The following is a 16,620-nucleotide window of genomic DNA, read 5'->3' as shown; positions in this document are numbered from 1 at the left end:
GCCCCTCCAGGGCCTCCCAGTGCCCTTCCTGGCCTTCCCAGTTCATCCCTGTACCTCCCAGTTCACGCCCCATATCTATCGGGGCCTTCCTGTGCTTCCCAGTATCACCCAGTGCCCTTCCCAGTATGTCCCAGTGCCCTTCCCAGTGCCCTTCTTGTCCTTCCCAGTTCATCCCCGTACCTCCCAGTTGACCCCCACACCTATCCGAGCCTTCCCGTGCTTCCCAGTATGTCCCAGTGCCCTTCCCAGTATGTCCCAGTGCCCTTCCCAGTGCTTCCCAGTGCCCTTCTTGTCCTTCCCAGTTCATCCCTGTACCTCCCAGTTGACCCACGCACCTATCTGAGCATTCCCGTGCTTCCCAGTATGAACCAGTGCCCTTCCCAGTATGTCCCAGTGCCCTTCCCAGTTCATCCCCGTACCTCCCAGTTGACCCCCACACCTATCCGAGCCTTCCCGTGCTTCCCAGTATGTCCCAGTGCCCTTCCCAGTATGTCCCAGTGCCCTTCCCAGTATGTCCCAGTGCCCTTCCCAGTGCTTCCCAGTGCCCTTCTTGTCCTTCCCAGTTCATCCCTGTACCTCCCAGTTGACCCACGCACCTATCTGAGCATTCCCGTGCTTCCCAGTATGAACCAGTGCCCTTCCCAGTATGTCCCAGTGCCCTTCCCAGTTCATCCCCGTACCTCCCAGTTGACCCCCACACCTATCCGAGCCTTCCCGTGCTTCCCAGTATGTCCCAGTGCCCTTCCCAGTATGTCCCAGTGCCTTTCCCAGTGCTCCCCAGTATGTCCCAGTGCCCTTCCCAGTATGTCCCAGTGCCCTTTTTGTCCTTCCCAGTTCATCCCTGTACCTCCCAGTTGACCCCCACACCTCGAGGTCCCCTTCCTCCAGGCCCCTCCCACCTCCTGGAGTGGGCGGAGCCCAATTAACCCCAGGTAACGAACTCCCTGGCCTGGGAAGGAGGGGGGGACGGACCCCAAAGGAGGGGCGAGGGCGGGCGAGCCCCAGCGTGCCTCAGTTTCCCCCTTCGCCCTCTCCCATAATCCCTTAATAACAGGGCGGGGCGGGGCCGGATCCCACCCACGGTCGGCGGGGGGGGGGGGCCACCCATGGTGAGGGTGGTGGGGGGGAAGAGTTAAGGGGACCCCCCCCCCAAATCAGGGGCAGATTTTTGGGAGAAGTTTTTGGGGATCCCCCCCAAGAAGGGCAGAGAAATGGGGGACCCCAAAATCAGGGGTAAAAGGGACCCGCCCCTCAAATCAGGGGCGGAGTTTTGGGGACCCCCAAATCAGGGGCAACGGGGACCCCTAAATCAGGGACAGAATTTTGGGGACCCCCCAAGAAGGACAAAGAAATGGGGGACCCACAAAATCAGGGGTAAAAGGGACCCCCCCAAATCAGGGGCAGAGTTAAGGGGACCCCCAAATTAGAGGTGAAGGGGACCCCTAAATCAGGGGCAGAGTTTTGGGGACACCCCCCAAGAAGGACAGAGAAATGGGGGACCCCCCAAAGGAGGTGCAAAGTTTTGGGGACCCCCCCAAATCAGGGACAAATTTTTGGGGACTCCTAAATTAAGGAAAGAGTTTTGGGGACCCCCAAATGAGGGGCAGAGTTTTGGGGACCCCCCAAATCAGGGGTGAAGGGGACCCCCAAATGAGGGCAGAGTAAAGGGGACCCCTAAATTAGGGACAGAGTTTTGGGGACCCCCCCAAGATGGACAGAGAACTGGGGGACCCCCAAATCAGGGGCAGAGTTAAGGGGACCCCCAAATGAGGGGCGACGGGGACCCCTAAATCAGGGACAGAATTTTGGGGACCCCCCAAGAAGGACAAAGAAATGGGGGACCCCCAAAGGAGGGGTAGAGTTTTGGGGACCCCCCCAAATCAGGGACAAATTTTTGGGGACCCCTAAATTAAGGAAAGAGTTTTGGGGACCCCCAAATCAGGGACAGAGTTTTGGGGACCCCCTCAAATCAGGGGCAAAGGGGACCCCCAAATGAGGGGCAGAGTTAAGGGGACCCCCCAAGATGGACAGAGAACTGGGGGACCCCCAAAGGAGGGGCAGAATTTTGGGGACCCCCAAATCAGGGGTAAAGGGGACCCCCCAAATGAGGGGCAGAGTTTTGGGGACCCCAAAATGAGGGGCAAAGGGGACCCCTAAATCAAGGACAGAATTTTGGGGACCCCCCCCAAGAAGGACAAAGAAATGGGGGACCCCCAAAGGAGGGGTAGAGTAAATGGGACCCCCAAATCGGGGGTGAAGGAGACCCCCCCCCCCAAATCAGAGACAGAGTTTTGGGGACCCCAAAATCAGGGGCAAAGGGGCCCCCTAAATCAGGGACTGATTTTTGGGGACTCCCCAAAAAGGATAGAGAACTGGGGGACCCCTAAATCAGGGGCAAAGGGGACCCCCAAATCAGGGGTGAAGGAGACCCCCTAAATCAGGGGCAGAGTTTTGGGGACCCCCCCCAAATCAGGGGTAAAGGGGACCCCTAAATCAGGGGCAGAGTAAAGGGGAAACTCCAAATCAGGGGTGAAGGAGACCCCCAAAATCAGGGGCAGAGTTTTGGGGACCCCCCAAAAAGGATAGAGAACTGGGGGACCCCCCCAAATCAGGGACAGAGTAAAGGGGACCCCTAAATCAGGGGCAAAGGGGACCCCTAAATTAGGGGCAGAGTTTTGGGGACCCCCCAAATCAGGGGTGAAGGGGACCCCCAAATGAGGGCAGAGTAAAGGAGACCCCCCAAATCAGGGGTGAAGGGGACCCCCAAATCAGGGGCAGAGTTTTGGGGACCCCCAAATGAGGGGCAAGGGGACCCCCCAAAGGAGGGGCAGAATTTTGGGGACCCCCGAATGAGGGGCAGAGTAAAGGGGACCCCCAAATCGGGGGTGAAGGAGACCCCCCCAAATCAGAGACAGAGTTTTGGGAACCCCCAAATCAGGGGCAAAGGGGCCCCCTAAATCAGGGACAGAGTTTTGGGGACCCCCAAATCAGGGGTGAAGGGGACCCCCCCAAATCAGAGGCAGAGTTTTGGGGACCCCCCAAATCAGGGGCAGAGTTTTGGGGACCCCCCAAGAAGGACAAAGAAATGGGGGGCCCCCAAAAGGAGGGGCAGAATTTTAGGGACCCCCCAGATCAGGGGCGAAGGGGACCCCCAAATCAGGGGCGGAGTTTTGGGGACCCCCCCAAATCAGGGTCAGAGTTCAGGGGACCCCAAAAGCCGGGGCAGAAGCCGGTGACCCCGATTTCCACCCCCCGCCCCCCCCGCGGTGTCACCGGGGTTGCTTCCTCCCGGCGTAAATCAGGAGGAAGGTCCTCGGGGCCGACGGGGCGGTTCCCGGCCCCACCCTCCGTCCCTCCGCCCCCACGGGCGTGTCCTCGGTGACACGTCTCGGGTCCCCCCAAATATCTTCGTGGCGGGGGGGGGGGAACGGGATGACCTCGGTGGCCCACCCAAGATCCGGTGTCACCTCCCGCCCCACGGCATTCTGGGTAGGGACGTTGTCGTCATCGTCGTCGTCGTCATCGTCATCGTCGCCGCCTTTCTTGAGCGCCCGCCAGGTCCCGCCGGAGAACTGGGGTGACAGGTTTGGGGACCTCGAGGTGGGCACCCATCGCAGGTGAAGATGCCACCCATTGGGTTGGGCGCCCGTCTTCGTCCCCACGGTTAGATGTCACCCGTGGTGGTGGGCACCCATCGCAAACGAAGATGTCACCCATTGGGTTGGGTGCCTGTGCCCACGGTTAGATGTCACCCGTGGTGGTGGGCACCCATCGCAGGTGAAGATGCCACCCATTGGGTTGGGCACCCGTCTTCATCCCCATGGTTAGATGTCACCCGTGGTGGTGGGCACCCATCGCAGGTGCCACCCATTGGGTTGGGTGTCTGTGCCCACGGTTAGATGTCACCCGTGGTGGTGGGCACCCATCGTCAGCGCAGATGCCACCCGTTGGGTTGGGTGCCTGTCCCCAAGGTCAGATGCCACCCGTGGTGGTGGGCACCCATCGCAGGTGAAGATGCCACCCATTGGGTTGGGCGCCTGTCTTTATCCCCACAGTTAGATGTCACCCATGGTGGTGGGCACCCATCGCAAATGCAGATGTCACCCATTGGGTTGGGCGCCCGTCTTCATCCCCATGGTTAGATGTCACCCGTGGTGGTGGGCACCCATCGCAGGTGAAGATGCCACCCATTGAGTTGGGCGCCTGTCCCTATGGCTAGATGCCACCCACGGTGGTGGGCACCCATCACAGGTGAAGATGTCACCCATTGAGTTGGGTGCCTGTCCCCATGGTCAGATGCCACCCATGGTGGTGGGCACCCATCACCAGCGCAGATGCCATCCATTGGGTTGGGCGCCTGTCTTTGTCCCCATAGTTAGATGTCACCCATGGTGGTGGGCACCCATCGCAGGTGACGTCCATTGATTTGGGCACCCATCTTCATCCCCATGGATAGATGCCACCCATGGTGGTGGGCACCCATCACAAACGAAGATGCCACCCATTGGGTTGGGCGCCCGTCTTCGTCCCCATGGTTAGATGTCACCCATGGTGGTGGACACCCATCGTCAGCGCAGATGCCACCCATTGGGTTGGGCACCTGTCTTCATCCCCATGGTCAGATGCCACCCGTGGTGGTGGGCACCCATTGCAAACACAGGGTGCTAATTAGAAGCCTAATTACTCCTAACGAGGTTCCCGTCTCCCTCTCCAGGTGCCCCCGAAGGACCTTCCCTGAGGTCCCTTCGTGTCCCCAGCGCCTCCCCCTCCCTTCCCTGGCTGCTTTCAACGAAGCTCCTAATTAGCGCCGCCTCCGCTCCTCGCCTGCTATAATTAATTCATTAATGAACCGAGTAATTCATTAGGGCGGGGGCCCTCCGGCCCGTGAAGCTGTCTGGAAATTTGGGGAGAAGAAAGCTCCCGGCACCTCTAGGTGTGCGGGGATTTGGCCCGGGATTAATGAACTCCATTAATTAGTTTTATTAATTAGGCCCTTTCCCCGGTGTAAGGTGGGGAGGAGGAACCCGTGTCTCGTCGTAAATGGAGGGGGGGGGGGGGTTCTTGTTAACGCTAACGAGGGAAATCCAGCCGGGTCGCTCATTAAATGGTCGGTTCCCCACCCTCCCCCAAATCCAGTTACCCCCCCCCCCCAATTCCCATTGACCCCCACTCCCCAGTGCTCCCAGTTAACCCTCCAATTCCCACTGCCCCCCCCAAACCCAGTTACCCCCAATTCCCTTTGACACCCACTCCCCAGTGCTCCCAGTTACCCCGCCCAATTCCCACTGACCCGCACTTCCCAGTGCTCCCAGTTCCCCCAATTCCCACTGACCCCCACTCCCCAGTGCTCCCAGTGCCCCCAATTCCCACTGACCCCCCCAATCCAGTTCCCCCCGATTCCCACTGACCCCCACTCCCCAGTGCTCCCAGTTACCCCCCAATTCCCACTGCCCCCTCCAATCCAGTTACGCCCCCCAATTCCCACCAACCCCTACTACCCAGTGCTCCCAGTTTCCCCCAATTCCCACTGCCCCCCAAACCCAGTTACCCCCAATTCCCTTTGACCCCCACTCCCCAGTACTCCCAGTTACCCCTCCCAATTCCCACTGACCCGCACTTCCCAGTGCTCCCAGTTCCCCCCAATTCCCACTGCCCCCCCAAATCCCGTTCCCCCCAATTCCCGCTGACCCCCACTCCCCAGTGCTCCCAGTTACCCCCCTAATTCCCACTGACCCCCCCAAATCCAGTTCCCCCCAATTCCCACTGCCCCCCTCCCCCAAATCCAGTTACCCCAGTGCCGAACACGACAGGCCCAACTGGTTGGGGGTGTGGTTTTCCCATCGACCCCTCTGCCCCGCCCCCCCTCCACAACTCCATCTCTCCGTTTTCACTCTTTTCCTTTATTTTTCCAACCCAAATCTCACCGTTTCCCAAGTGCATTCTGGGAAATTTTTTTTCCCCCCCCTCCTGCCCCCCCCCCACAATAAATGGGGGGGTCTGGGGGGGGGGTGAAATCCTTCGTGGCTGTGGTGGAGCCGGAAATCTCACTGCATCCGGATGTATTTTCTGATCCAAGGCACGGCGCGGCAGACGTTGGAGTAGACGCCGGGTTGTCCTCGGCGCCCGCAGACAGCCATGCCCCACGAGACCACCCCTTGCAGCATCCCGTTGCACACGAGGGGGCCGCCGGAGTCACCCTGGGGGGGGGGGGGGGGAAGGGCACGTGGTGGGTCTCGATTTTTGGGGCACGGACCCTTGGGTGGGTCCCTCTACGCGCCGTGGCTCTTCCCTGGTTTTATGGGTTGGGTTGGAGGTAATGGTGGAGGAACCCAAGGTTTGCGCGAGACCGTCAACGTGCCGTGACCCAGCGTCATGGTTCAAGGAGAAGGTTTTTGGTGGGAACCCAAACCTCGCACGAGCCCGCCAACGTGCCGTGACCCGGCGTCATGGCTCAAGAAGGTTGTTGGTGGGAACCCAAACCTCGCACGAGCCCGTCAATGTGCCATGACCCAGCGTCATGGTTCAAGAAGGTCGTTGGTGGCAACTCAAACCTTGCATACGCCCATCAACATGCCATGACCTAGCGTCATGGTTCAAGAAGGTCATTGGTGGGAACCCAAACCTTGCGCGAGCCCATCAACATGCCATGGCCCAGCGTCATGGCTCAAGGTCATTGGTGGGAACCCAAACCTTGCACGAGCCCGTCAACGTGCCGTGACCCAGCGTCATGGTTCAAGGAGAAGGTTTTTGGTGGGAACCCAAACCTCGCACGAGCCCGTCAACATGCCATGACCCAGCGTCATGGCTCAAGGAGAAGGTTGTTGGTGGGAACCCAAACCTCGTACAAGCTCGTCAACGTGCCGTGACCCTTCCCTGGTTTTATGGCTTGGGTTGAAGGAACCCAAGACTTGCGTGGACTCATCTCACCTTGGTTTTGAACCCAAAGCCACACCAAGACCCTCTTTTCCCCAGCAGCAACCTGGGAGGTGGCTAAAGGGACGTCACCCCCTCCCTTTCCTCTTACCTGGCAGGAATCGATGCCCCCCTGGGGGACGCCGGCGCAGAACATGTTGGGGGTGATGGCGTTCCCGTAGGCTCTGGCGCATTTGTCCTTCCCGAAGGTTTGGATGGCGGCGCACTGCAAATTTTTGGGCAGATACGCTGCACGACAAGGTGGGGATGGAGAGGGACACGGTGAGAAGGGGCAGCCCCCTAATGCCGAGGCCCGAGCAGACCTCATTACGCTTTTGGTAGGGTTCTTTGGGAGGTGGATGATGGAGATGCCTCCGTCAGAGATGGGGAGGTCGACACGAAGGAAATCCCAATCCTGAAGGGAAAAACTCAACCCCAAAGGGAAAACTCAACCCTGAAGGGAAAACCCCCAACCCTGAAGGGAAAAACTCAACCCTGAAGGGAAAAACTCAACCCCAAGAGGAAAACCCAACCTTGAAGGGAAAACCCAACCCCGAAGGGAAAACCCAACCCCGAAGGGAAAACTCAACCCCGAAGGGAAAAACTAAACCCTGAAGGGAAAACCCCAACCCTGAAGGGAAAAACTCAACCCCAAAGGGGAAAACCCCAACCCCGACAGGAAAACCCCAACCCCGACAGGAAAACTCAACCCCGACGGGAAAACCCCAACCCCGAAGGGAAAACTCAACCCCGAAGGGAAAAACTCAAGCCCGAAGGGAAAAACTCAAGCCCGAAGGGAAAACCCAACCCCAAAAGGAAAGCCCAACCCCAAAGTGAAACCCCAACCCCGACGGGAAAACCCCAACCCCGAAGGGAAAACCCCAACCCCGAAGGGAAAAGCCCAACCCCAAAGGGAAAACCCAACCCCGAAGGGAAAACCCCAATCCCGAAGGGAAAACCCCAACCCCGAAGGGAAACCCCAACCCTGACGGGAAAACCCCAACCCCTAGGGGAAAACCCAACGAGACGTCGTTCTCTGTGGGGAGCCGCTCCCTGGGCAGAGTTAAGGTGAGGTCAGGGAAGAGCTTATCCCACTTTCCCAGCTGAGGAAGCCTCCCGATCTCCTTGGCGAGCCCTCTCCCCTGCCCAATTCCCTCCACCCACCATCCCACCTCTTCCACCGAGATCTCCACCGGGAACCAGTACCTCCGGGGGACTTGGTCGTGCCCCAACCGGAGACGCTGCACCTCATCCCGTCCATGGGACACCTCGTAGCTAATCGGATCTTCTTGATGCTGTTGCTGAACTGAACGGGTTTGTTCAACCTCAGGAGCATGAAGTCGTTGTCGTTCTTCCGGGGGTTGTAGGCCGGATGGACCTGGAGCTTTGAAATCAACCTCACTTGCCCCGTTCCGTCCCGTAACGTGTCCGTCCCGATTAACACCTTAAGGTCCCTGCCCGGGGAAGAAGGTCAAGAAATCAGTGCTGGTCCCTCCAAAGGAGAAAAATAAACCCTTGGCCTCAAGGGTTGGCCGGCAAGGAGATGATGGAGACCTGGCCGTCAAAGTTTCTCCGCATTCAGCGGGCAGAGTTAAGGTGATCCGGCGGTGGGACCACCGTATCCCATTTCCCTGGGGGAGGGGACCGGGAAAATACGCTCATGCCTTGAGCCAGGTCTTCTCCAAGAGCTCTTTGACGGCTCAGATACCCTGGGGCCACCTTCATGGGAAACTGTTGCGTCTCTTGACTTCATCCTCCCGGCTCCAGGAGGCCCACCTGCAACGTCTCGACGACGTTGCCCTCAGCCCAACTTCTCGCCGACTCTTTTTTTTTTTTTTTCCTCATGATTTCCCCTCCAAAACATCCAGCTTCCTCTCGCGGGACCTCGCGGAGAAACTGGCCGACCTTGGCTGAGGGGCAACCTGCTCCGCTTAGTGGCGTCACCTGGAAAAAGGGCGTGGCCGGACCTCAAATTTGGGAGCGGGGGGAGGTTGGTTCCTTTAGGATTTCGGAGCTGGAGGTTGTCACCCTGCGAAGGACCCGTCAGCTCCTCTGGTCTCCACGCGGAGGACGGCTGTGCCTTGATTGCCCTCTAGAAGCATCGCCGTCCAGATGCTAACATCTGGAGATAACCCTCAACGTCTAGAGCTACTGGTCATGGGACACCGGCCACTCTGGAGGCAACATCTGGGCTACAAACATCTGGATGTACCAACCTCTGGATACCTCTGGTACCTCTCTCTGGAGCTACCAACCCCTGGAGGGACCAGGTTCAGTGTGACCAACTTCTGGCCACCGATATCTGGAGGCGTTCACATCTGGGGACGACAAAACTCCGGAGATGCCAACATCTGGGGCATCTTCCTCTGGATATCACCACGCGGAAGCGAGCGTCATCTTCCAGAAGTGCCAACATCTGGGCACGAAACCTGAAGGCGCCGACCCCAGGGGACCCACCTCTCCCCCTCGGTCTTTGAGGAGACCTGGGCAAGGAGATGTTGGTTCCCAGGAAGCCATGGGGCATGTGATCGTGGAACCGGCTTACCTGATTGGCTGCCTGCAGTGGGCGGCTGTCAAGACCCATTGGGCGTCTATCAAGCTTCCCCCGCAGAGAATTTGATCCCTCTTGATAAGGGCAACTTGGAAAGGTCGTTGGTTGATGGAGCAGGGTTTCCCACCGATGATCCGGGACTCGTCCTCCTCCGGCACTGAAACAACAGAGCACCAAAGGGCACCGTCAACGCGTTGTAGGAGGCAGCCGCCAAGTCTTCCGAAGAAAGACACCTGCCATTTTGGGTTGAAAAGAAGGCGAAACGTTGCAAAAAAAAAAAGGGTCTTTGAAAAGGGGAAAGGAAAGGGAAAAAGTCTCTATTTTTCAGTCTTAAACTCCCATCGGAACACTCAAAATCACCTTAAAAACCTAAAAATATGCTTTTTTTTTCATTTACTGAGTCATCTATCGGCCTACTGGGCTTTTATTTTTTGGTGAAAAAGGGTTGAAGGACTTTTTTTGGGGGGGGGGTTGATCTGGGGAGCAGTTGAAATCCAATTTGCAGCCAAGACTTGAATCAATCCTCGAAGGTCTGTTTTCTCCTGGTGCCATTTGATGGAGCCCCACGACTCCGTGACCCGACCACTCCTCCCAGGCGGAGGACTGGAGGTGGGAACTCCCACGAGGAGACCCCTTCGGGACCGGTTTGTCTTGCCGGATCGTGCCAATGAGTTGTCCTGGAAATCACCGAGCGTTCGGGAAGTCACCGGGAGCCACTTATCTCCGCCGGTTTCGCCATGTGCCTCTGGGAGGGGCATCCGTTCCACCTCTACGATTCCTCCCAGCCCGAGATTGGACTCCAAAAAGGAAGATGACGCAGATCTAAAAGAGCTGATGGCTTCGTCCTCGGTCGGTGAGAAAGCCTGTAGGACCAGCTCGAAAAGCATCCTACCTCCCGGATGGCTCACGTACCCAGAACTCCTCGTTAGGGCCGGGGTAGGAGACGGTTGCATCAACACAAGCAGGAGAAGCCCTGACGCGGGGAGAAACGAGAAGAGGAATTCCCTCGGGAATGCGAGTCCTTACGTCACTCTGAAGCTGAGACGTCTCCGTCCCCGTCAGGTTGATTTGAGAAGGAAGGGCGAGCGCCCTCAACTTGGTTTAAGGTTTTTTTGGGGGGTCAGATCGTAGAAAAAAGGGTCTTATCGCTAGAAGCGCCCCATTTCTGACACGGATCTCCCAATTTTTCCCATCTCTGGAGGCATCTCCCTTGGCTTTAGGTGGCTGCAGATGGGCGTCCGCTGGAGTTACCCAACGTCGCTGGTCCTCGGGGAGAGGAAGGGACCGTTCTGAGAGGCAACCCCACCCCATCCAACGTCGGGCGTTTACGAGATGGCGTTGCCCCTCCCCTCGTTAGGGTATTTATCATAAATGAGGTTTGCAGGGTGACCGTCTTGAGGCCGTGACCACCTGAAGGGCATGACCGTGCAATGCTCTGCTCGGGTGTCCACCCAATGGGAGTCCAAAGCCTTGCGACATGCTCGGGACCCTCAAGGTCACTGGAGAAGACCCCTGATGCTGAGTTGTGTCCAAGTGGGAACAGACAAGGTGGGTTTTTTAAAAAAAAAGGATAATGAGTTCAAAAAAAGGATAATGAGTTCAAAAAAAGGTGGTTTTTTTCAAGAAAAAGACCTCTCTCCCACCTCAAAAACACGCAGTAGGACTTTCAAATGGGAGATACCAAGTCCTTGTTCTCCGAGGTGTCCTCATGGGTTTTGGGGCTGAGTCCTCCATGCCGTGGTCTGGGGCATCCCAGACATTTTTGGCTAATTTGGGGGAGAAGTCGCGAGTCCGAGCGTTGACCACCTCGGCGAAGAGCTGCATTGATGGCAGCGCGTGCAAGGTGGCTCCGGTCCACGGCATCTGCAATCGCCTTCCGCTGAAGGTTGGGACATTGGAATTTACCAGTGGGACTGGTTTGTGCTGGTGGGAATTACAGCCTGTGACAGGTGACCATGGGTGACGCCCGAGTTTCAAGCCGCCTGGAATTCGCCACTATCCGGTCCCGGCAACGCTGCCAAAAAGTCAAAGGGTGGGAACCATCCTCCCGCAAATGCTCATCGGGGAAGCATCCCTGGTCATCCCAAGGGCCGTCCTTGAGCCTTCGGAGACCAACCAGTGGGTTTAGATTCCACCAAGCTCCTTGAAGGCATCTCAGGAGCTTCCCTGAGCTCCCGTTGGTGGAGGGGTATCCATCAACAAAGGCCAATCGGCGGAGGCAACGCGAGATTCTGGATCCTGCCCTGTGGTGGAATCCATCCCCTGGATTTCCAGAGGCTACTGGCAACCAGAAAGCTCCAACCGAGGGGATGGTACCTCCATCCCAAAGATCTGCCCCCAAGAAAACAGTTCTCGGACAGTCACGGGGCAAATTGTCGAGCCGTTGTGTTCGGACACGACCTTGTTCCTCCTCCGCAGGACCTGGGCGTTTCGGATTCAGCTCCGGGGACACGGATTTGGGTTAAGAGGCACCGAGATCAGGTCAGATCCGAGGTCTTTGCGTCCAACGGTCAGAAACCACGGGACTCCTCTTTCCACCCGGAGACCCATCCATTTGGGTTCTCCTTTGGCAGAGCATCATTTTGGAGGCCAGAAGAAAGGAAGGGGATGCTCCCACCGGGATTAAGTCTCTCCTTTCTTTCCATCACCCCGGGTGACACTTTTTGTCTCCTCCTTTTTGCGGCTGTAACAGAAATCCCCGTGCAAACTTCCAGAGGAGGGAAAGACGCGATCCCGGCGATCCCAGCGCCTCCAACGGGATGCGGGGATTTTCCTCTGCGTCTCTTACGGGCCCCGTTTTCCCACGTCAAGGGGATTGCTTTCTCTCAGCTCGAAACCAAAACAGGTTTCGTAACCGTAGGGCCTTGCCCAAACCTTCCCGTCGGCAAGATTCCCATCAGCCAAGAGAAGGGATCTCCCCATCCCATCCCATCCCATCCCATCCCATCCCATCCCATCCCATCGGACACAATCCCCTACAAGGCGCCCGTGAAACGCCCGTGGTGGCTCCATCCCTCCCTCCTCGGCCACGGGGTTGACTTACGCTCGTCGCCTCCGTTGCCCTTCACCTGAGCGCGCGCCGGCGGCAGGGCGGTCAACACCACGCCGGCTGCGAGGATGAAGATGGGGATGAAGCTGAAGGCCCCGCGCCCGTCATGAGCCATTCCTGGGGCAGAAAAAAAACCAAACTGGATCAGCTCCGGGGTGGTCGGCGCCAACGTGGGGACGACGGGGAAGGTCCTCGGCGGTGTCCTTCTGCCCTCCCGTGTGGGATGGAGGCGACGTCGCCAAGATGCTGGTGGTGTTTTGGCGCGCCTTCCCCCTTACGGACCTTGGGGTCGTCTTGGACCCTCTTCTCCACCCTGTTTTGGTTGAGTTCCACCAAACCCACCTACACGAGCTCAGGAAGGGCCACCTCCCCCCCTGCCCTTCCCATCTCCACGAAACTGGGAGAGCCGAGCTAAACTGGGATACGGAGGGCATTCCCACCAAAACCCATCCAAACCAGAGCCACCCCACGTGGGCTGAGCGCCTGGGGCCGGATGGATCCAACCCGTGGGAAACATCCACCGAGAGACGGGGAATCCCCGGACTCATGGTTCCCACGCCGCCCCGCAGCATCCATCCCTCGTCGCGACATCCATCCATCCCTGGTCGCGACACCCGTGGCCCCGGCCGTTGGGGATGGACTCACCTACCGGAGAAGAAGGACGGGGCCGGCTCGGCGTGTCGGGAAGCTGAGAGCCGGTGGCTTGGGGATATTTATACCCGGGGTGAAAAGTAGGCTGTGTCTCCGGCGGGGTGAGTCAAGAGCGGTTGGGCGACCGGTCGGCGCGGTAGCGGGGCGAGCGTGGCCCGTGGGTGTCTCCCCGTCCCCGGGAGAACGATTAAGGCTTTGATGTCCCAAAGGAAACGCCGACGGGATCCTCGGCAAACGGGAAAAGCCCGCTTCTCCTATCGTCGGAACCACCCCGGACACGGGGGTGGGGGGGGTGTGAGGAGTCCCCAAAATAGGGGGGAATGTCCTGGGGGGAATTGGGGGGGGTCCCTTCCCACCCCCGGGGCAGGATGGGGGTGTCGGGGTGATGACCCAACCCCTCGGGTGTTGGGAAATGGGACGGGGTTGCCTCCTGCTCGCCCGCTGCCCGTTCTGCCGGCCGCTTAGCCGGCCGTAAGGTTGCCCGGCCGGCTGCCTGTCTGTCCGTCCGTCTGGTCGTAAGTCCGCCCGGCCGGCTGTCCGCTCTGCCTGGCCAGCCACCCGTCTGTCCGTCCGCTGATCCGGCAGCCTACCTGTCTGTCCATCCCTCTGCCTGTCTGCCCAGCCATCTGTCTGTCTGTCTGTCTGTCCAAGCAACTGGAAGTCTGTCCGGATATCTGTCTGTCCGTCCTCCCACCTGCCTGCCCATCCTTCCGTCTCCCTGTCCACCTGACTGTAAGTCTGACCGTCCGTCTGTCCACCCAGCTGTCTACCTGTCTGGCCATCGGTCGGGGCATCCGACTGTAAGTCCGTCCAGTTGTCTGTCCCCCCCATCCATGTGTCTTTCTGTCTGTCCATCTGTCCGTCCAACTATGCCTGTCTGTCTGTCCATCCATCTACCTGGCCGTTGGCCCATCCATCCATCCGTCCGTCCATCTGACTGCCAGTCTGTCTGTCCCACAGATGTCCCTCCGTCCATCTCTCTGTCCCATCCATCCATCTGCCGTTCATCTCGCCATCCCTTCGTCCATCAGCCCGTCTGTCTGTCCGTCTGCAAGCGGCCAGTCTCTCCGCTCACATCTCTTGTCCCCTCACCTCTATCTGTTCATCTCCACCGTATTCCCTCGTCTGTCCATCTGTCCGTCCAGCTGTAGAGGTGTCTTGCCATCTGACTGTCTTGCCATCCTTCCAGTGAGCTGGATAGCTGTCCGTCTGTCTGTCCTCCTATTTATCTGCCCATCCATCTATCGATCCATTCCTCCATCCCTCCATGCCTTCATCTATCTGTCCATCCCTCTGTCCATCCCTCCATCTGTCCATCTATCTACCCATCTAGCTGTCCATCCCTCCATCTAGCTGTCCATCCATCCGTCCATCCCTCCATCTATCTCTCCATCTAGTTGTCCATCCCTCCATCTAGCTGTCCGTCCATCTGTCCATCCCTCTGTTGATCCCTCCAGCTAGCTGTCCATCCGTCTATCCATCTGTCCATCCCTTAATCTAGCTGTCCATCCATCTGTCCATTTATCTCTCCATCTAGCTGTCCATCCATCTGTCCATCCCTCCATCCAGCTGTCCATCCATCTGTCCATCTATCTACCCATCTAGCTGTCCATCCCTCCATCCCTCTATCTCTCCATCTAGCTGTCCATCCACCTGTCCATCCCTCCATCTAGCTGTCCATCCATCTGTCCATCCATCCGTCCATCCAACCATCTACCTCTCCATCTAGTTGCCCATCCATCTGTCCATCCTTCCGTCTACCTGTCCATCCCTCTGTCCCCCCCTCCATCTGCCCATCCACCCACCCACCTAGCTGTCCATCCACCCACCTCCTCCACACCACCAGCTGGGTAGACATCACGTTATGCACACGCGTGCGCGGGGACAGGCAACCCACCATGTCACCTCCGAGGAGGAGACCCTCGTGGCTCCAGGGTGGGGGACGCGGCCCCTGAAGGTCCCCGGGGACCTTCCTTTGAGTGGGTAGTTACTCCGATGAGTAACGCCGCGGATGTGGGTGAACGATGGGCGAGGTCCCGTCCCGCTGCCAACCCGGCTGAACCCTGCGAGTCGCTTCTGGTGAGTCAAGGGGACGTCGGGGATGGGGGTGTCACTCATCCGTGGGTGTCCCCCCCCAAAAGCCGGACACCGGCCCCAACCCTGGAGATGCGTCACCTCCTCTTCCTCGCTCCCCCAGCCCCAAGAACACGGAGGATCTCCGAGGTTGGAAGCGCCCGGAGAGGGTGACCCAACTACAATCAATGTCACCCACCGTCCCCAAGGCCACCTGGGGCATCTCCACCCCAGGGGTGGTGACACCAGCCGAGGACCCCGGCGTCTCCCAGCCCTTCCCGGGGCGGATTTCGCTTGCGTGTGCCGGGATGTGAGCCAAGCTCCGGGCGGGTGGGCCGAAATTTTCGCTGAGCTCATCAGCCCCCCCCCAGCACCTCTTTCCGGAAGGTTCAAAACATCCTCGCCGACGGTTCTCCTCGTCTTGGAGAGCCGTGCTTGAGGTCCGGCACGTCCTGCAGCGGGAAGGTCTCGGAAGGATTTTTTGGACACCGATGGGTCCTCTAAATCTACCCTAGCCTGGCCAACCTCCGCTTTGGTGGGACCAGAGCTGCCACGTGGGTGCAGGAGCTCCAGGGGTGGCTTTGAAGGCACCTCCGTGCCTCTTCAATGGCCCCTTCGGCAGGGCAGGGAGAGGAGACGAGGCTGGGAGCAGCTCAAGGCAATTAACAGCCTGACGAGCAATTAAGGGCGGAGAAGCCCAGGAGCTGAGTCCTGATGAAAGGAAAGGCCGGGTTGGGATGAATCACGGTTTGGAGCTGCTGATCTCGCTCTCTGCTGGTGGCAAGAGGAAGCCTGGGGCTGGGTTTGGTCCTAAACCTGGAGGTAAAGCTGGAGCTCCTGGAGGAGCAGCTATCCCAGGAGATCCATGGAGATCTGGTCTGTGGAGATCCTCAACGAAGAGGTTGTGGCCTTGGGAAGCCCATCTGTGGAGGCCTGGCCCGTGGCGGTCTCACCTACCAGGATGCCACCCGGTGGAGATCCCATCCCATGGAGGTCTGGTCTATGGAGAGCTAATCCACCGGTCTCCTGGTCCCGGTGATCTTCTCCCATGGAGATCTGGTCCACGAAGATCCCATCCACCAGGATCCTGTCCACCAGGAGATCCGGTCCACTAAGATCCCATCCGTGGAGATTTAGTCCGTGGAAATCCCATCCGTGGAGGCCTGGTCCATGTTGATCTCAGCTACGGGGATCCCGCCTGGGGAGATCTTGTCCGTGGAGTGGTCAGCTGCGGAGATCATCTGTGGATGTCCCATCCATGGGGATCCCTTCTACAGAGCACCTGGGCCACGGTGATCCCGGCGGAGAGATGTGGTGGGCAGAGAGCTCATCCACTGGGATCCTGTCCATGGAGATGCCGCCCATGAAGGGGGACGATATGGTG

At 58.7% G+C, this 16,620-nt stretch overlaps 1 protein-coding gene across 1 annotated transcript; it reads right to left on the bottom strand.

Moving 5' to 3' along the window:
* Nucleotides 1-5,886: 5,886 nt before the first annotated feature.
* On the bottom strand, nt 5,887-13,247 carry LOC142026028 (kallikrein-14-like). Its single transcript, XM_075018787.1, has 6 exons — nt 13,158-13,247; nt 12,507-12,629; nt 9,458-9,620; nt 8,119-8,366; nt 7,025-7,161; nt 5,887-6,197 (listed from the first exon to the last, which is right to left on the bottom strand). The coding sequence occupies exons 2-6, from the start codon at nt 12,625-12,627 to the stop codon at nt 6,045-6,047; spliced, it is 822 nt and encodes a 273-aa protein (XP_074874888.1). The 5' UTR covers nt 12,628-12,629; nt 13,158-13,247; the 3' UTR covers nt 5,887-6,044.
* Nucleotides 13,248-16,620: the final 3,373 nt, after the last annotated feature.

This window comes from Buteo buteo, chromosome 31 (assembly GCF_964188355.1).
Source record: "Buteo buteo chromosome 31, bButBut1.hap1.1, whole genome shotgun sequence".
Classification (NCBI taxonomy): domain Eukaryota; kingdom Metazoa; phylum Chordata; class Aves; order Accipitriformes; family Accipitridae; genus Buteo; species Buteo buteo.
This window is presented reverse-complemented; position numbering and strand designations above follow the sequence as displayed.